Here is a 20,739-nt window from a genome sequence, read left to right as displayed (position 1 = left end):
AAATACAAAAAAACTTAGATCTCATTACAATGGAAGTAAAGCACCTAATCAGGCCATGACCTGTGAGGCTTCTTTAACTACACTTGTCAAGTATTAAAAAAGCCATCTTGACACAGAATTATTGGAAAAAATTATATTTTGGAAGAACTCACTACAGAAGGTGACAGAATTCCAAAATCAAATTACATGAAAATATACATCGCAATTCTCTTTGTACATTAGGTGAGGAAAATCTGCAGTAGAAGAATAGAAGGCAAAAATATGAAGGACCACAGGAGAGAGAATAGGGATAAGAAGGAAAAACAGTATTTCCAATACCAAACCCAGAATTTACTAATTTGAAAGCTTACAAGTGTGCATACCTTTTAAATCCAAAACTTAAAAACAAAGGCAAGAGGCAAAAAGCCAGAGAAAGCAGTTTATCCTATCTTGAGCTTAGTCAACTGATCACTTCAAAACCAAAGCTCTCAGCCCTTTGAAAAAAAAAAAAAAAATATCAGGCTCAAGGGTGCTCCACAGCCAGAAGTTTTATTGCTACACCCAATCCAAGAACTATGTGCAACTGAGTCAAAAAAAAGGGGGGGGGGGGGGGAAAATGACCTTTGACTCTAGTGACTTTTGACAATGCAGATAGTTGCTTATAGATCCTTTCAGTGTTTGATTAGGAAAAATCTGAACCTTTGAAGAGATACAGGGTAAGGAAGGAGTGTTTCCCCCCCCCCCCCCCAACAGATACTAAACTTCAATAAGTGAAAAAATTTAAGCCTCAATTGTTCAAAGAAATAAAATGGAAAAATCTTTAATCCTAATCGGTTTTAGTTTGACATGCTTCAAGAGGTTTTGTTTTAAAAAAACTGGTAAGAAAAAACAATGAAGAGGGAAAGAAAATTTGCTAAAATCTTTTAGAATGTACACGATTGTTATCCTAACTACAAGACAGCATTATTTGGTACAATGTGTATTTGTGGATGTACATGAACAGTATATATATTATCCGGATCATGTTGTGCTATGTACACATCTTTACAATTCTTCCTGAAGGTTAAAGCAGTTCATTAGATTTCAAAATGTGTAATCATCTTTTTATGTTGGCACTTGTTAGGCTCGTCAGCATTGATAACTGGCATGTTTTATTGCAGCCCAGTTCCAGCCAGTGTTTGCCAACATGTTACAACAGAAGTCCAGCAATAGGTGGGTAGAGTGCAGGAAAAAACAGTGCCATGTTTCTCAACTGGAGACCTACAATACAGAAGATAAAGCTGTATTACCACATTGAGCAACTAAAGATCCTGCATTTCATTAAAGATGGGAAACGGTGTTTGTAGCCCAATAGAGTCATTTGTGGCTGTCTGTGCTCAAAGCCAGTTTACTTGAATGTGCACGTCTTTTGCTTGGTGTTTAGCATTAACTACGCCGTCAGTCATCTCAAGGAGAGGAGTCCAACTAATGCAATGCTGTAACACTGGTGGTAAATTTGAACCCAAAACCTCTGTCAGTTAGATTTTAATCAAAAGGTCTTAAGCATTTGCATATATTATATATAGGTTTATATATATAGGTTGCATATATTATGTAGATTTCTCATATGCATCCAGGACTAGGCTATAGTTGAGTGTTTTGTATAGCAAGCAAACATTTTAGCTATTGAAGGACTGAAGTCTAGTCTAGTAGTATTTTACAGAACTGAGCATGACCTGCAGCATAAAGTATCACTGTTAGAAAAGTTAGCATGCTTATTTTAGGTCTGTCATTGGAGCCACGCTCTTTGTCATCACACTGCTGTAACTCACTATTAAAGAACTTGCCTTCCATAAGCGAGATGGCCAGCTTACTAGTTCCTTCTACTCTGACATCATTCATGCCAAGTTGCACTATTGCACTTGTTCAATATGGCAACATGCTTTTAAAGTGAATTGGGGCTACTATGGTAGCTTGGAAGCAGCACACAGCCTTATTTGCTATACCCACTCCACTTAGGGACAGAATTCCCATGCTCTAGGTCTTTTCCCCCTCATCTTCTGAGGGAGAAATATCAGTCTAAGTTATTTGTGCATTTCCCATTCATCTCCTTTAAATTTTACTAGAAAGAACAGTCCACTTGCTCTTAAGCACATGCTTTAAATTTAAAGTCAATCCTGTCTGACTGTTTGCTATGGACAGAACCAGTATCAAGTGGGACTGACTTGAGTAATTGTGAAGCTAGAATACATGAAACCTTTAGAAAAAAGACTTGCTAATGTTAAAAGTAGTAGGTCAAGAAACAAAAATTAGTACAACTAGCTCAAGTTGTGAAAGCTTCCTTGAGAGGTCAGTTTGTTAAGACAATCCCTTCCCGATAGTGAGGTCATTCAGCAACCCTATTTTTCCATGTAACTATATTCAGGGTACTGAATGCAAGGAATACAGGTTTATTGTGGTGGATAAGATGTGGCTTACAGATTGGAGGGAATGTGTGCCAAATCAGCCATTTAAACACAAGACTTCTAAGTAAGTGACATCTCACTCTGGAAATCAACTGACCTAGCTGAGTGTAGAAGTTAAAAGGCGTAAGACCCTTTTCAGGTGAAGATGCAGTTCAACGGCAGTGAAGAGACAAGAACACTAAACAGAAAAGTTTTAGTCACCTTACTGACCTGGAGACTAGTTACAAAGTAGCAAGAGCACAGTACTTTGACAATTAGTCACGTGGACTAGCAAGATGGTTATATAGGTTGTAACACAATTTGTCCTTTTACAGCATTACGTCTGGCAGCCTGCCACAGTTTACATTTTAAATGGAAGCTTCCAGTTTAGCATCCCCCTTGCCATCAGAACTAGGTTGCTTAAGGGCAATGGTCTAACCACCTCTCCATCCTGAGGCTTCTGATCTCAGGGTCTAAGAGTTATGGAACGAAAATGTCTTTAAAAAAAAATCATTTGGTACTCAGTAGTCTAGCCTCTGTTCTGCAGAGAAATTATTGTAGGAGTAAAAGTCATTGTGAGACATATCTAAAAAGATTGTAATTCTTTGTTTCAAGTTACACTGAAGAACTCTTAAGTCAAAAATCAAAAGTTGTCAGGGGACCAAAAAAAAAAAAAAAAAAAAGACATTTTTCAGTCTTCAGCCTGTGGTTGTTGGCAATAAATATTTGACAAGTGGTATTAAGCCCCGAGTTAAAAGCTTGCTTTAAGAGAAATTGGAAGATGTTATAGTTCAGCTCCTAAGCAGAATTACTGCTGACTACAACGAGTTGTCAAGTGGATTCATTTTCCCTGAGAAGCTACTAAAATTAAGCATCTTTTATTACTACTATGGGGCAACGCAAGACACTTCCTTGGTGCCATATGTTGAGATTGACTAGGGGGAAATATATACATCTCCATCCATCTTAGAAGTATTACAAGATCTTTACCTCTAGAGTTTAAAAAAAGGCTGAGATGTCTTCCCAACCACTGACTGATCCTAAGACCCTAAAAATAGATTTAGCCTACAAGTGGCCTTGCTATCAGCATCTGTGCACAGATTGACACCACAGGTACATCAACATTTGCAGTTTTGGGCTGGCAACAGACATCTGAATTTTGCTGGGAAGCCTGCTTGGGCAGGAAGCTATAGTGGATGTCCACTTTTGATGCTAAATATATTACAAGTGTATTTGTTGCCACTAATGAGTTTAGTGAACTGGTATAAAATACTGCCAAACCAAATCTAATCTCAGGCTTTGGGCAGTGCATTGAAGACATGCTAATAAAATAATGCAAGTTTACCAAATTTCTGGGTTGGTAGACAGTAATGCATGAAGGAAAAAAAAAAAAAGTGTTCCATTCAGTGTCTCCATAGCCTTGTAGTCTTTGGCAGTGCTGGTCTACAGACATGAGGATGAGGCGATATTGCCACTGAAACTGAGTGTAATTGGGAGAAAGAGCAAAGTTTTTGTTTTTTTTGAAAGATATGGGGAAGGTATTTATGCCTGAATACAGAGTCTGTAGTACTGTTAGTTTGTCCTTCAAGCCTCCTACTAATGGAGGTGAAGGTGTCTCTCTAAAGAAATTACTACTTACCCTGAAAAAAAAGTGAAGCTACTAGCTGCTGAATAAGTGTCACTCAAAAGCAGTCTCTTGGCTTTTTCTTACACAGCGGGCAACTTTCCTTTTGAATTCTCCATTTCTGTCTTCTCTCCATTCTTTCTGTAAAGAAGTAGTTGGACAACTGAGTTTAGTGCTGCGATAAATATGAAACTTCTTGCTAGAATAAGCTTAAGTTTTCAGTACCTAGGTGTTCGAGTCCAAGAGATTTTTCTTAAAATGTGTTTAAAGCTAGCAAACCTGTTCCTGGAAGTAGTCATGGCATTCAAGGCTTGGAGAAAAAAAAAAAAAAAAAAAAATCACCCTAGGCTCCTGGAAAGCTTGTCCCTAAAACTATGGACACCTAGGCCATTTCTACAGTCTGAGCTTTCATCAGTAGATGTTTTTAGCCCTTGTGGTTGCAAACCCTTCTCTCCACCTAGTTTCTTTCAAACAGGAGCCAGATGTCAGACTATAGCGAGTTGTTTGGTCTGTTTCAGGGCATCTGCAAAGCAACAGCAGATTCATAGATAAGGCCAGAAGGACCATTATGATCATCTCATCTGATCTCCTGCTTAACATCAGCTATAGGATTTCCCTGAATTCATTCTTGTTTCAACTAGAGCAGAGCTGTATCTTTTAGAAAAATATAATCTTTAATTGCTCATGATGGAGAATCCACTACAACCCTTATAGTTGCCCTCACTGTTGGAAATTTGCTTTTCTGTTTATTATTAAAGTGCAAGTGTCTTGCTTCAACTTCCCGTCATTAGCTCATTACACATGTGTTAGATTGATATAGGGCTTCTCAAATTTCTATTTTCCATGCAAGTACTTATAGAATGATCAAGTGAGCCCTTAATCTCTCTTTAAGCTAAAGAGACTAAGCTGCTTGCTTAAGACAAGTTTTTCCCAATTCTTCACTCCCTCTCATAGCTCTTCTCTGAGCCCTCTCCAAATTATCAAAAATTCCGAGTTATTAAACTTCAGTCTTCCAGTTCTGGCGTCACCACCACACTTGCTATTCAGAATATCACGGGCAGTAGTGAAATAAGTCAGTTGTCCAATGGTGCTTAGCAAAAACTACAAGCCAAAGCTGGCACTATCGATATCCACCTGGAAGTTATGCCCATTATCCTGCCACTTAAAAAAGGTCCTAGTACTCAAGGGGTTTAGTAAGGAAAGGAGAAAGCCTATTTCCTTATGGCATTTAGAGGATGCAGGAAGTTGAGGTATGCAATAGCCAGACATGGACAAGACTGTGCACATACAAAATTCCATTAGAAATCTGAGCATCCCGAGATGGCAAGGTCACCTGGACTTTGTGCCAGAACAACCCTATTCCTCACTTATGCAGCCCTTTCCAAGGCAAGACAAAAGGTAAAGAGGAAGTTAGGCAAACAAGAAGTTTGAGCCTGGTATTTGTACAGCATGATGCCACTGCAAACATACATGTACAAATGCATCGTTACTGGCTTGATCTTGTGCCTATTTGGAAGGTGCTTTTTATGAAAAAAGCCACACACACGCGTTTTAAAAAACAGGAAAAAAAGTTAGGAGATACAGGGGAGCAAGGCACCATGGGTTGCTGGTTCAAGCCAGGTTTCATAGAATGTGAAGAGAGCAGAAACTTTACTTCTAATGGGACACACTAATTAGTGAGTGATATTGAATGGCCCACTCCCACATAAGTTTGTGGAAAGTGGTTAGTTTAGATTTCCAAGCCTGGCTTATACCACATGTGTACAGTGTTGATAACTGCTCTGTATAGACACCATGTAGGCCATGCATGCAGGAGACCTTGCCATTCTTTCCAACAGCAAGTGTCTGAAGTATTTCTGTGTAAGATATTTACAAGTCTCACTACTGTTACTGCACTCCAGCTGGTCAAGCCATCAGCTAGTAGCTCTTGGAAGGGGCTTCATGTTTCCCCCTCTTTTGGGGTAAGAAAGCCAAACAAAAACATAACAGCTGTTAAATAGGATGTAGAGGAAGTGAAATTAAGACCCAGAATGGAGAGATGACAGGCAATAGACTGTACAGCAAATGCATACTCCCAAGGAGGCAGGCATTTGCTGTGTGGCCTCCTGTGTGTTCAACTGCAGAATTAGACACAGAATTCCATCTTCCTAAAGAGTTGTGCTCCAAAATCTTAGCTTAAAAAAAAAAAGTGGTTTCTAATGCTTATGGGTGAAGAGACCTCAAACATTAGAGCATCAGCTGAAGCAGGAATGCCTTCCAAAGTCAGAGGATCTGAAACAAAAGCTCTGAAAGGCATCAACTGCCTCAAACATAACAGGCAGGATCCTTTGGACTACTCCTCAACTCCCCCAGATGTGTGGCAAATTAAGCAGCAAATGCAACAAAATGGATTTCAGACACAGCTTTTTCATTCCCATCCTGCCAGCCATCTCATCTGTAGCCATCTGTTGTTCTCTAGATTCCCCAAATAGGAAGATGTACTCATCTAATTATCAGGAAATCAGGGAGCCAGATGTTGAGTCTTGCCTGTAGCCAGTAAGCTGGGCAAACCAAAAGCAGAAGCTAAATAGAAGACACCAGTGTAGCAGAGACCTAAGGAAGTGAGCTGTTTAAGCTATGTGTAAGCTCCCTTCTCTGGGGCACACTATCCAAGGAGTAAAAGCGAAGAATGTGAGAAATGCTGGGCTTCCTGGACAGCACAATAAAATCCCACTATCTTGGCGGGGAGAAGTTTCACATCAATAAGTATTTTGACTGTGCACTAGAGTTTTGCATGTTTGTGTGGGGATGAGAATTAAGGGTATTTCATTTCATAGCAGTAGCATTTGGTCCTATTACACTAAGCCATGCAAAATGCCTATATTTAAGGACTAGACTCCAGGAGGGTATTTTCTAGAGACCTAGCACGTTTACAACCCCAGCTCAAACAGTGAGACCTGACAGACCCACACTACTCGTGTGGAATACAAAGTATACCACAGGATGAAACCTGAAGCCTTCCAACTTCTTGCCAGCAATTTTCTCCCTACCTTTGGAATAGCTTTCAAGAGTTTGGACCTTTAGTCTAGCATGTGCTTTTATATAGATTTGCGAAAGGAGTGTTCCTTTCCCAAAATACCTACTGGGAAAGCAGTAGCACACTTTTCAAAGAAGCTAGTTACTGGAAGTTTTGGGGAAAGAGCACCAGGTGAAGTGTAAAAATATGTATGTAGAAACCAGAAAAAGTCAGCAACAGGTTAGTGTTAGATAGTCAGAGAACTAAAATGTTCTACACACTATTGGGCATTTAAAGTCCAGCTTGCTCTTCCACAATATTCAGATTTGCTGTATGAAAGATCTGTGTCTCCTTGATACTCAAGTCTCCAATGGTAACATGCACAGCTTGAGTGGTTGGATTGTACAGAAAGATAACCAAGAAATGCTTTCTTTGATAGCTATTTTGTATTGGGAAAAGACTGTTTCCACCACTGATTTGAGGACAAGTCTACTAATCAAGACTGACCCTCATATTGTACCACTAGCTTTCCTAGACTTGGGAAAGCTGAGCTCCCACTTCGGCACAGTGACACTAGACATATCCCTACAGCCTCCTGCATTATTAAATACCACCTCATCTTAATTTAGATTTCTCCCCCTCCACCTCCCCCAACTTTAAGTGGCAATTCCTCCACTATTTAAAGTGTGTAAAAGGAGGCATTAACTCCCATATATAACCCATATAACTCCCTGTTTAACTCTATACTCATGACACTGACATAGGCTGACGTTTTAGGGGCAAGAGAGGAAGAACAGATACATTTTTAATCACTAACTTTTCCTGCTAAGATCCCTGCATCAGTTTCTGTGGTCAGTCTCATTCAAGACACAAAAGACTCCCTAAACAAACCTTTTCTGCAATACATGCTAAGTAGCATATTAACCATCAGGAAGGGTTTCCAGCATAGAGTTGTGAGCTACAAGAGTTGCATTTTACATCTTTAGATCACTGTTTGACACTGGTTGGCAAGTTGTACCCAATTATAGTCATAGCCACTTACATCAAGTTTCATTGCTATGGAGACAGCTGAAGTTTTCAGATTACATTTGAGCAATCAAGCCTCAAAATTTAATGCAGAAAGTCTCTACCCTGCCTGTTTCTGTATCCTGTGCAAGTTGCTATCTGACAAGTCTGCTCCTGTGTCTGCCTTGTTCATCCTATAAAGCAGGAGGATTTTGTCTGTAGTTAGCAACAAATACTTGTTTACCAAGAAAAAGTAATCCACAAAGCAATTCTGGGGCTGAATTTCAGACACTCTAGCTTTTAAGATTAGCTATTAAGCTTCATTACATGTACATTTTTACTGGGCAAGAGTACAGTCTTTGCTTACCAGTCTTCTAATACCATGCTTACCAAGTCATAAAATATGCCCTTCAGGTTTTTGCATTTAGAATAAAGTAAGCTTTCTGCTACACATAGCACCGCTTTATCTACAAACCAGGAGTCTTACCGCTGCATCAACATTAGCAGGAGAGTCACCATTGGGATCTGCCAGCATAGAAATGACACTAATCATTATAGTTTCCACTGTGTGGATGGGAAGCCAGCGTTCTTCAGGTTTTTCATAGCCATATTTGTCTTCTCCAGGCTCATGAAGAATTGAAATGCAGACATCACCATTCTTGTCAACTACAAAGTCAAGCAGTCACATTAGGTATATATTTCAGCAATGATTAAATTGCTGGCTTCAAGGTATTGTATGGGGATGCTACTCTCCATCTAAACAAGTGTTCTATCCAAGTACCTTCAAAACAGTTAGCTGTGGAAAGTTTCAGGGAAGACATTTTCTTTCAAGACACCGACAAGTTTATCACTGTTCAAGGACTTCTTATAAAGATGCCGCAAAAAAATGAAATTTGGTAAGAGACAGCAAGCTTGCCCTGTCTAATTTATTTAAAGCAAATATCTGCCTTAATATGGGTATGCTGAGTACTTTGACAGTAAGCGTTCAGTTTAATTGTAGCCCTTTTCAGATTTTCACCTTTTTCATGCCAAAAAGGATGCACACAGTAGAGCTGTAGACTATTCACATCACTGAACTGATCCATCAAAGAACACATGGAAAACTAAGTGGCCCTGTGGACCATTTTGATACCTCCATTTTCAGTTTAGTGGCTATTTCCCCCCACATCTGAAAGCATAAATCTGAGTTCAGAGTGTCTTTCATGTACAGCCAGCAAACCTCCCTGGCAGGGCAGGTGATCAATACCTTAAGGAGTGGGTATAAAGCTGCATCTTCCCTGTGGATGTCAGTCAATGTATGTGAAAGTTGGGATTTGACTTGATGTCACTATTAGGCCTCCCTGTCTCTTCCCCCTCTCCCCCTATTAAGCCCTTTATGCTGGTTTGCTGCTGCTAAGCTTTTACTATAGATTTATGGAACTCAGTAAAGTTCTTCAGCCCAATATAGGTGTGACTCTAGAAGTTTTGTCTTAAGATGGAAGGGAAAAGTCACTTTTCACCTTCCAGCTTGTATCCGCCAAGCCAGTGATGTAAAGTTAACCCAAGGACCCAGTTTCTCTCCCCCACCCCCCCGACCAAAGACTTACATTAAGGAGAAGGCCCCACCTGTTTGTCTGGGCCAGACACAGCCCATCAATACATGCTGCCTAAACCTTGGGAAAGCTGATGCAGATGCTTGGAGAGCAGACCAAGACCACTGAAGTGTCAAGTATGGAGAGGAGAAATAGTATATTACTAGATCTGGCAGTTAGCTGAACAGTGGGGTCGTTACAGGTTTCTTACAACAGGACACATCAGCTCTGGCTAATATTTTTTTTTAGACACCTTCAATTTCATTTACAAGTACAGAAAGCTAAAACTGTAGCAATTCTTACCATTTGGATGCCAGATTTCTGTGATGAACTTCATTTTCGGCGGCCTGAGAGGATAGTCTTTTGGAAAAGTGAGATGAGCCTTGAAGACGCCACCTTCACTGGGGAATTAAAGAATTATCAGTAAGTAGTTCTTTGCAAGGCCAACACTAGAAAATTGAGTCAGACGACACTTTAACCTATATTAGGCTTAAACATTTTGTAACACTGGCACTCTTGGTAATAGCATTAGTTTACACAATGGATGGATAAGAACTTTACAAGCTACTTGCCATCCCCTCCAAATACTCTGACAACAATGTTTAGGAGTATTTTATTTTTCCAGAGGACAAAGTGTCATTTTTAACTCAAAATTCCACAGAGCTCTCAGCTAGCTAAGTGAGTAAGTGAACGTTTAGACTCACGGCTTAGAGGTCACCTGCCAGGCTCCCACTGCCTTCTCATGACTGGGGATCCCATCAATACTCCCAGTTCAACTCCCAGAAGAAAAGCAAGCATACAACCCAGATACCTGTTCACGTTCCACATGTGGGTCACCTCATCGGTCGACAGGCCTGCTCTATAGCTAGGTTTACTGGTGCAGGACTCCGATTTAGGAGTACCTACTAAATCAAGGAGTCTCAGGAACATTTGCCAAATCAGTAGTCTAAACAGTGTTCTCAGGACCTTTAGTACCATCATTCTTGACCAATGCTTCCAAAAATCAGATTTCTGCACTCTGATATCAAAGGGCTCATTATCAGCCCAGCCAAGTTATTTTCTAGCATTAACAGAGAATCTATATTTTGACCAATCTAACTGGATTGGAGTTAAACAGGAGAGAGGTCCCATTTTAGCATAGATTAGGTACAAATGCATCTAGACTCAAACTTAACTGATCTGGTGGTTTAAGTATGGAGGTTTGAAGCCAAGGAAGATACAGTCTTGGTAAGTTTATAGATAGAAACCCTAGAAACAAGCAAAGATGTCACGTTAAAGTTTATTTCCCCTCTTACCACACATGGTCCTTATTCCTACTACTTCATGGAGTAGATGCAGAGTTTCAGTAGAGAAGGCCAGGCATTGGAAGTTGGGAGAGAGGTTGCTGAGACTCTAGTGCTATGAGTGGAATACTATGACAAGCTCCTCTGTAGTTGCCATCGTTGTCAGCTACAGCTTAAAAAGGCCTGGACTTCTAATGAAGATTAGAACACTGCAATTTGAAGAGGAGACATTGACTGGATGTTGGACACTGATAGGCAAGTTACTGCCTCAAGACAAGAGGAAAGATTGAAGCAGAGTGTTGTTTAGGAAGAGATGGCTAAATACTTGATGGCACGCTAATATAAAACTAGTGCAGAGATGTCAAGAAATTCCAAATCCCTAGAGGAAAAGAAAATTGAATTGGGGGCTTGGGTACTGTAAATTGTCGAGTCTTTTTAAAGCTCAATACCCTCAGTAAATTTTTTTTGCAACACTGATGCACCCAGCTGGGCAATACTGATAGTTTAAAAAAAAAAAATCTAGAACAGAAGTCCCTAAAGAAGAATGCAGTATTTTGAGTCATACACTAAGCCAACAATAAGCTCTTTCAATTAGAAAGGCTATTGCCATATGCAAGCTGATGTACCTTTATAAACTACAACTTTGCTCTTTACACTTATTGCCCTTTTAAATGTTGTGACTCATAACAGGCGTTTCCCATTTCATACTGGGCATAGTGAACAGGACTGACAAGACAGGACTCTGGCTGCTGAATCCAGATGCTTACAGGACCAAGCTAGAAAGATAATTGCTTTGCTCATACAGAACTTAAGTTGCTTAGTCTAATGATTATAGCAGAGGAATGAGTCAAGCACCCAGGGTTCATTTAGTTTGATCCAGACAGACTCACTTAGACCTTAAACAAGCTGTTCAGTTCCCATTTAAAGCCAGCCAAGTTGAGTCATAGTCAGAATAGGACATTTCCTGAGATCAGGAAATTGAAGGGAGTGCAGCAGTGAAATTAAGCCAGTGGCGTCCAACCTGGGTGCTAAGTTGCAGAGTGACAGAATCTTATTGTAAGCTCATCATTCTGAGCCCTGAAATTTAGAGTTGCTTGAATCAGTCAAGTAGGAGCTATGCCTCCCTAACTGAAGCAGCTGCTGTGTCCTTTCCCTGCTGCAGATGCTTAGCAGTTCCTTGCAGCAGGCAAATCAGTATATAGGCAAGGGATTAGTCCTGACTGCTCCACTGCTAGGCTGGGATGGGGGCAGGAAGCATCTCAGAGAAAGCAGGATACTACTTTGTTTGAATCTGCCTGAGCATAAGGCAGCATTTCTCAAACTGTGGATCCTGACTCAAAGGGGGGGGGCGGCATTACAGTATTGCCACCCTTGCTTCTGTGCTGCCTTTAGAGCTGGGCAATCAGAGCAGCAGCTGCTGGCTAGGTGCCCAGCTCTAAAACGAGTGCCACTGCCAGCAGCAAACACAGAAGTAAGGATGGCCTGGTATTAGAGGTGTCAGCTGCCTGAAATATTTTCAAAGGTGCCCCAGCAAAAAGTTTGAGAACCCCTGGCCTAGGGAATATCTAGCAGAAGGTGGTTACCCTTCTCCACACAGCCACCCAGGAGAAGGAGAAAAGAAAAAAGGTGAGACCCTAACAAGTTACAACTCCCAGATTTCTGCCCCAACTGTTATAAGCAAATCAATAGCTACAAAGTGCCACCCTGAACTATAGATTTACATATAGCTGTTTGCTACTATGAAGATTATGTCATGGCATCTTGTGCCCTCTCACATCTGTGTAATTCGATTCGCAAGAAGCAACGTTGCAGACAAATGTCCTACTGGCATGCTCCCACTGGAGACATGGCACGATGTTTGGTCCTTCCTTCACACCTTCACCCACACAGTCACTCAAAATGTTTACAACCTTTAATAGTTGCCCTCCATTCAGGTCTGTCCCTGGCTCTGTTTTCAAAGAGAAATACTTATGCCACACGAGTGGAGATGTTGCTTAAGGGTGGCTGAGGCATTTACACTGACCATCCCTTGCTGCACTTTGAGTTTCAGCTCATCTTATATGCCCCCAAAAAGTCCAGCACCCCCACTTCTGATGTGACGTGTCCATCAAAGCTGAGCTTCTGATTACCATTGTCTCAATGTGGTTTGTCCTGTTCCCCTCCCTGCCGCCCTGGATGAAAAGTTGATACTTGGTCTTGCCAGCAGACCTTCAGAAGAGAACAAAGACAGCATTTCTCTCACCTGTATAAAAAGGGATGCTACATTGTGTATCAGTTTTGATGACAGTCATGATCTGCTGATAGAGTATCCTATGATGAATGATTCAAAAAGCCTGGCTTGCCTTTCATTTTCTGTTTGGTATTTCTTGAACCAGGGAACTATCACTTCAGATGGTACTACCACAATATGTGAAGCATTTGACATTTTTATACCATTGAGGAGGATGTTTGTGCAGTGGTTGATAGGACTGGTTAGAAAAGGATTTTATTTTTTTCCTCCCCGGTTGATGGTGAATCCAAATTGTTTAGGTTTCAGAGTAGCAGCCATGTTAGTCTGTATCCACAAAAAGAAAAAAAAGAGTACTTGTGGCACCTTAGAGGCTAACAAATTTATTTGAGCATAAAGCTTTGTTTAGCTGCCTCTGAAAACCTGTCCAGAATAAGCTGTAGATCACTTACACTATGACTAAGTGGAGAACAATGATCCACAAAAAGGACTTCAACATATTAGTTCCTCAAGGACTTTTTTTGTAAGCTTTTGGAGACTGAAGAGTTTTCGATCAGTTCTTTGCCTTATGTACAGGGCCCTACCAAATTCATGGTCCATTTTGGACAATTTCATGGACATGCAATTTCCAAAAACTGTAAATTTAATCATTTTAGCTATTTAAATCTGGAATTTTACAGTGTTGTAATTGTAGGGGTCCTGACTCACAAAGGAGATGGGGGTTCCCAAGGGCATTGTAAGGGGGATTACAATACTGCTACTCTTATTTCTGTGCTGCTGCTAGCGGCTGTGCTGCCTTTACAGCTTGGCAGCTGGAGAGCAGCAGCTGCTAGTTGGGAGCCCAGCTCTGAAGACAGACCGCCAGCAGCAGCACAGAAACAAGGATGGCATGATATGGGATTATCACCCTTACTTCTGCCTGCAGAGCTTAAAGGCAGCAACACAGAAGTAAGGGTGGCAATACCAGACCAGGTCACCCTTACTTCTGCAAAGCTGCTGGTGGGGTGCTGCCTTCAGAGCTGGATGCCCCACCAACAGCGCCACTTTGGCTGCCCAGCTCTGAAGGAAGTGCAGAAGTAAGGGTGCTAATCCCATGACCCCTATAAAATAACCTTGTAACCCTCCTGCAACTTCCCTTTGGGTCAGGACCCCCAGTTTGAGAAACATTTGTCTCCCCCCAGTAGGGTAAAAGCAAACAGAAGATCACAGGGGGAGGCCAAGTTTCATAATCTATGACACATTATTCCATGGCTGTGAATTTGGTAGGGCCCTGCTTATGTAAAGGCCCTTTTGAAGGTTGTCCATTGCATAATTCAGAATGGCTGTGAAGAGACTCAAGTGGACTGATGCCAGCATGCCACTGGTTTCACCCCATTAGATATGGGGGAAATGGGGTGAGAAGCCACTATCAGATTTTGATTATATGGATGTAGAAGGAGAAGCACCACTTCTGAAAATCAGGACAGTTGCACTCACACTCTTTTTAAACTGATCCTCACTTTGCAGCCAGCTCTCACAATGGCCACACTGGGTCAGACCAATGGCTCATTTAGCCCACTATCACATCTGAAAAAAGTGACGAGTGCCAGATGCTTCAGAAGGAATGAACAGAACAGGGCAATTTATTGAGCAATCCATCTCCTGTCATCCAGTCTCAGATTCTGGAGGTCAGAGGTTTAAGTGATGTCCAAAACATGGGGTGTGCATCCCTGACCATCTTGGCTAATAACCATTGTGTGTACTTAACACAATGTGCAGTCAACCTATAGAACTTTTTGCCAGAGGATGCGGTGATGGTCAAAGAATTAGCTAAATACATGGAGGACAGGTCCATCAATGGCTATTAACCAAGATGGTCAGGCATGCAACCCCACACTACAGTTGTGGCTCAGTGGATGAATCTCAGCTGCCTTGTTCTGTTCATTTTCCTGATGAACAGTAGCTACTGTCAGAAGATGGGATACTGACCCATTATGACCATTCTTATGGCAGAGCTGGGTGCAAAACAAAGATTAAAGAAAAATGTGAAAAAAAAATTGACTGTCCTGACTTTGAGGTACTACCTCTTTTACACCCCAAGTAGCTACCAGTAGGCAGCAGCAGCCATCATGCCCCATGACACTGGTTCAACTGGCAGGCTAAACCAGGTCGAGGGTTGCCATGCAGGGAAATGGCAAAGTCTTCTTTGGCAGACTTTGGAAAGGCACTGTAAAAACAGTATGAAAAACAAAGCTTGACAAGGCACAAAAGACATCAGTGGCTATCTGCTGCAGCTAACCAAGTTACCCGTTGTCTCAACCTTTTGTGCCACTGGTCTTTGACATTCTATGAATGATATACTTACTACGGTTAGAGCCAAGTAAATTTTTGTAGCACTCAAAAGGCTTCAGTCAGCTATTGACACTGCTTAGTCTATCTGGTCAAAATTTCACTTGGTTAAATTAAGTACCATCAATTAAAAAGTGCATGCTCCAATAGCCCTTTGTAGCAAGAGTAATGGCAAGACAGTGGTTTAGTTCTTAATACAGCTTCTACTTCCATAAACAAAGATTTAGGACTTGCCATAAGGGCATCTTGGTCATCTTCAGGGGTAAAGGCTTAACTATCTTGACAACTGTTACCCATCCATTTATATCAGTAACCTTTAGAAGCAGTCTGAATGCACTTTATAAAAAAAAAAGTTTTCTAGGTTGAGCGATTCCAGGCACTGCAAAGAGGAGTAAGCATTTTGAATTTGGGTCTCAAGATTCATGGGTAGGGAGCACCTTGCATTACACAAGTCAACTGTCCTCTAGCCCCACTCTGAAATCCTTAAGTGAGTTATTTGGAGCCCTGTTGGGCATTGGAGGGAGGCAACATATAGCTCAAGAGAACTTCTGTAAACAAAGGGCTACATGCACATGGGCGACTGGGCAACAAAATGGCAGATGAAATTCAATCTTGATAAATGCAAAGGAATGCACACGAGAAAACATTTCCAACTATAATTATAAAATGAGGGTCTAAATTAGCTGTTACCACTTAAGATCTTTGAGTCATTGCAGATAGTTCTCTGAAAGCATCCACTCAATGTGCAGCGGCAGTCAAAAAAAGGATAATGTTGGGCATCATTAAGAAAGAGATAGACAAAAGAGAAAATATATTGCTTCTATATAAATCCATGGTATGCCTACATCTTTAATACTGCAGATGTGATCACCCCCAGCTAAAAAGAGATACTGGAATTAGAAAAGGTTCAGAAAAAAAGAGCAACAAAAATGATTAGGGTATGAAACAGCTTCCATATGAGAAGCAATAAGACTGGGAGTTTTCAGTTTGGAAAAAGATGACTGGGGGGAATATGATAGCGGTCTATAAAATCATGACGGATGTGGAGAAAGTAAATAAGGAAGTGTTATTTACTCCTTCTCCTAACACAAGTTCTAGGGGTCACCAAATGAAATCTATCAGCAGCAGGTTTAAAAAAAAAAAAGTATTTCTTCACACAATGCACAGTCAACTGTGGAACTCTTTGCCAGAGGATGTTGTGAAGGGCAAGACTTAACAGGGATCAAAAAAGAACTAGACAGATAAAGTCATGAAGGATAGGTCCATCAATGGCTATTAGCCAGGTTGGGCAGGGATGGTATCCATAGGTCTGTTTGCCAGAAGCTGGGAATTGGCAACAGGGGATGGATCACTTGATTACCTATTCTGTTCATTCCCTCTGAGGCACCTGGCACTGGCCACTGTAGGAAGACGGGATACTGAGCTAGATGGACCTTTGGTCTGACCTAGAATGGCCATTCTTATGAGCAAGTAGAGGATCCCAAAAGCTCCTCTATTCCCTCCCCTCCTCAAAGAGAATTCAAATAAATGCACAATGAAGGATCATTTTCCATGTTCCACAGAGAAAATAACCCATTTAGAACTTTCAAATAGTTTTGCTATTAGATGCATTTGCAATGTAAGACCCAGCACAAATTCAGTAATGCAACTACGTCTGCTGTAAAAAGAGAGCATCAAGCCATTAAAGACTTACTCTTAAATTAGGGCCAACGTGAACACTACTGTTAGGATAAAGATATTCAGGCCTGTCTACAAAGACCTATACTTTAGCTAAAATGATAAACATATATACCTAAATTCTTCGTTAGATGTACAAAACAAGACTCAAAATCACACTGCCTGTTTATAGGCCTTCTCTCCCTAGGATAGTCTGAGGCCTCATTCTTAGGTTAAGGTCTTCAGCTAAGCAGCAGAGGAAGCCATAAGCTAGGAAGCGAATGGTCAAGTCCTCACCAGTCACACTGAAATAAGGTAGTTTTGGGCTGTTAAAAAGGTGATCCAATCTATCACCTCCAGAGAAAGATAAAAGCCTAGAAGATTTAAAGAAAGTTTAGTTTGATAGCATCCTGTCTGGCAGGAACTCACTTACAATAGCTGGGGTGTGAAATCCTCATGTCTTTGTTGTTCCATCACTGTTGTCCCCATTTCCCTATTGTTTGTCTGTATAATCTGTCTGGTTCTGGGATTGTTTGTCTGCTGTATAATTAATTTTGTTGGGTATAAACCAATTAAAGTGGTGGGATATAATTAGTTAGATCATATTACAATGTTAGGATTGGTTAGTTTAACAAGTCATTTTACTGAAATTTAAGTATAGCTAAGCAGAATTCAAGTTACACTATAGTCTGCAGTCTATCAGGAAGTAAGGGAGGGGATGGGAACAGGGACACAGGCAAGGCTCTGTGGTATCAGAGCTGGGAAGGGGAACGCTGAGGAAGGAAATTGGAATCATTGCTTGTTGGAAGTTCACCCCAATAAACACTGAATTGTTTGCAACTTTGGACTTCGGGTATTGCTGCTCTCTGTTCATGTGAGAAGGACCAGGGAAGAGAGGGTGAAGGAATAGGCTCTCTGACTACACATTGTGATTAAAATCTCAGCAAGTAGTTTTTAACAAGCCAGGGTACACTCTGTTTTACTAGGATTGCTAGTACTTACTACAATGTATCTGGAGGACCAATAATGAGGACTTCCCATCGGTAAAGATCATTGTCGTCTATTAAACCTGCTGAAAAACCTTCCACTGGATTTTTGTTGAGCTCTGTTTAAAAAAAAAAAAAAAAAAAAAAAAGAGAAAACAAACTTGTGAGCCTTTGTGCACTTTAATATAATCTGCATACCTAACTAGCATACAGAAGTTGGGAGGACTGGTTATAAAAATAGTCACTGGTCTGGTATCCCTTAACTCATCATCCCCTGCAAAAAATTTTACAACTCACTTTATATGTAGTAGGTCCCTAGGCTCAGTCCAGTATCTAGTAGTGACTGCACTCCTATCATAATCCCTAATCTGCCTGCTTCAGAAGAAAAGCCAAAGATCTAGGAGGGAAATCCTGAGAAGGTAAGTGCCAGAACAAGTTTGAGGGTCAACAGGCAATGCCAGTGGACTTGTAATTCAGTAGTCAGTCTTGCAGGCCTCAAAATTTTGACACCATAGCAAGGGTACTTACTATGTAGTGTGGTATCCCTACTGTTGGAGGGTACATTTTAGTCTTATGAGCCACAGCACAGGAGCAAGATGGGGAGATTATTCTTGCTGTATTTGAAAAGTTAGTATTTTTAACCAGTATTTTTTCTTTTGAAGGAACTGAAAAAGTCTTTCAGGATCCAGAAGAGTAGCAGAACCAAGTAAGTGTCCCTACAACTTAGTCACAAGGTAATGGTTCATAGGGACCAAAAGGTAATCTAGTGGGATTAGGGTTGGAAAAAAAAAAAAAAAAAACAAACCAGAAGAGGCTAGTGCCAGGGGTTCTATTTCATGCCCCCCCTCATCCACCGGGAGCCTTGCTTGTTGTGCTTCTAGGCTGGCCATATACATTATGGCAGCAGTTCTCAAACTGTGGGTCAGAACCCGAAAGTGGGTCACGACCCCATTTTAATGGGGTTGCCAGGGCTGGCTTAGACTTGCTGGGGCTCAGGACTGAATCCCAAGTCCCACCGCCCAGGGTGGAAGCTGAAGCCTGGGGGATTCAGCTGTCAGGTTACAGGCCCCCTGGCTGGGGCTGAAGCCCTTGGGCTTTGACCCCTTCCCTGCCCAGGGTAGTGGAGCTTGGGCTTTGGCTCCCCACCCGGGGCAGTAGGAATCAGACTCATGACCCCAGGAGGAAGAACTGAATCCTATAATAATTTATATTGTCAGAAGGGGGTCGGGGGTGCAGGAGGATGCTCAAAGACCCCTTGTTTCCAGAGAAATAATTAAGTGAAGTAAACTCAGATAACCCTGGCAAGTGACCTATACCCACATGCTGCAGACAAGGTGAAAACCTCACAGTGTCACTGCCAATCTGACCTAGGGGGAAAAATTCCTTCCCAACCCCACATTGTAATCAGTTTTACCCCGAACATGGAGAGCACAAACCAACAAACTGAGTGTATGAGAGAGATAATGCTCAGTGCCACCTCAGAGCTCTGGCCCACCCCACCTAGTGTCCCATCTCAGCCATGGCCGTTCCTGATGCCTTGGGACAAGGAGATAAGCCTCCCAGAATATGTTTTTTGGAGGGGGAAGAAAGAATCCCTTCCTGATCCTCACAAGTGCCTGACTGAAACCCCAGATTATGAACTTTAGGAATTTAAGAAACGAGAAGTGAGCCCCAAGGCTGTTGAGCCCTGCCCTCTACCATCACAAGCAACCCTCTAATTCAATTGCATCTTATTTGTCCAGCTGCCTTAAAAAGCTATGCAAGTTGTCTGCCCCCACAACTCTTACTGGGAGTCTTTTCCAGAACCTCACCTCTCTGATGGTTAGCAACCTTCTGCTAAATTCCAGCCTTAATATATTCATGGCCAGCTTATACTCATTTGTTCTTGTGGTCATACTGTCCTTTAGTTTAAACAGCTCTTCACCCTCCCTGGTACTTACCCCTCTTAATATATTTAAGAGCAATCATATCCCATCTCAGCATTCTTTTTGCCAGCCTAAACAAGCCAAGCTCTTCCAGTCTTCCTTTCATAAGGTAGGTCCTCTATTCGCCCAATCATCCTACTAGCTTTCTGTACCTATTTGTTTTTCCTTGAACATGGATGACCAGAATTTTACACAGTATTTCAAATGAGGTCTTCCCAATGTCTTATACAACGGCGTTTATACTTCTCTCTACTGGAAATGCCTTTCCCAATGCAATCCTGAAACTGTTCTTCCCTTTTCACAGCCACATCACACTGGTTGCTCATGGTTATTTGTAATTGACCTACATATCCAGGTGTGCGTCTTCCTCTGTTGCTTCCAACTGAGGAGTCCCAAGCTTGTAGCAGAAATTAGAGTTTAAGTACATGATCTTGCACTCTGTACTATTGTGCACTGGAGTGAGAGAAACGGGATGAAGTTGTGATGTCATCCAAATCTTCCTGTACAATATTCCCATCCTTCTCTGTACTGAAGAGGCCTCCCAACTGTGTATCAGCAAGTTTCATTAGCATACCTATTTTTTGTGCCAAGGTCATAAGTATTTCCACTAAAGATCAGTCCTTGAGGAACTCCACTACTACTGACCAGTAGTCTAACATGCCAGATTTCAGTATTCCAGGAGGTGGAAGAAAAAAATTTTTTTATGTAAAACACAAGAGCTTGGGTTCAATTTCTAG

At 41.4% G+C, this 20,739-nt stretch overlaps 1 protein-coding gene across 2 annotated transcripts in view; it reads right to left on the bottom strand.

The window, feature by feature from the left end:
* Positions 1 to 724: 724 nt before the first annotated feature.
* Positions 725 to 20,739, bottom strand: part of UBE2G1 (ubiquitin conjugating enzyme E2 G1) — a 41,397-nt gene continuing 21,382 nt past the window's right edge. Inside the window, exons 2-6 of one of the 2 annotated variants that reach the window (XM_038375818.2) lie at positions 18,094 to 18,196; positions 9,901 to 9,998; positions 8,514 to 8,692; positions 4,042 to 4,167; positions 725 to 1,239 (exon numbers count right to left, since the gene is read on the bottom strand). In XM_038375818.2, coding sequence (XP_038231746.1) covers positions 4,081 to 4,167; positions 8,514 to 8,692; positions 9,901 to 9,998; positions 18,094 to 18,196 — 467 coding nt within the window. In that variant the 3' untranslated portion in view covers positions 725 to 1,239; positions 4,042 to 4,080. Of the gene's footprint in view, positions 1,240 to 4,041; positions 4,168 to 8,513; positions 8,693 to 9,900; positions 9,999 to 18,093; positions 18,197 to 20,739 lie in introns of those variants that run through there. The other variant, XM_043499378.1, reaches the window with a different exon arrangement.

The sequence above is a fragment of the Dermochelys coriacea genome, chromosome 17 (assembly GCF_009764565.3).
Source record: "Dermochelys coriacea isolate rDerCor1 chromosome 17, rDerCor1.pri.v4, whole genome shotgun sequence".
Lineage (NCBI taxonomy): Eukaryota > Metazoa > Chordata > Testudines > Dermochelyidae > Dermochelys > Dermochelys coriacea.
Note: the sequence above shows the minus strand (reverse complement) of the source record. Positions and strands in the feature narration are given on the sequence as shown.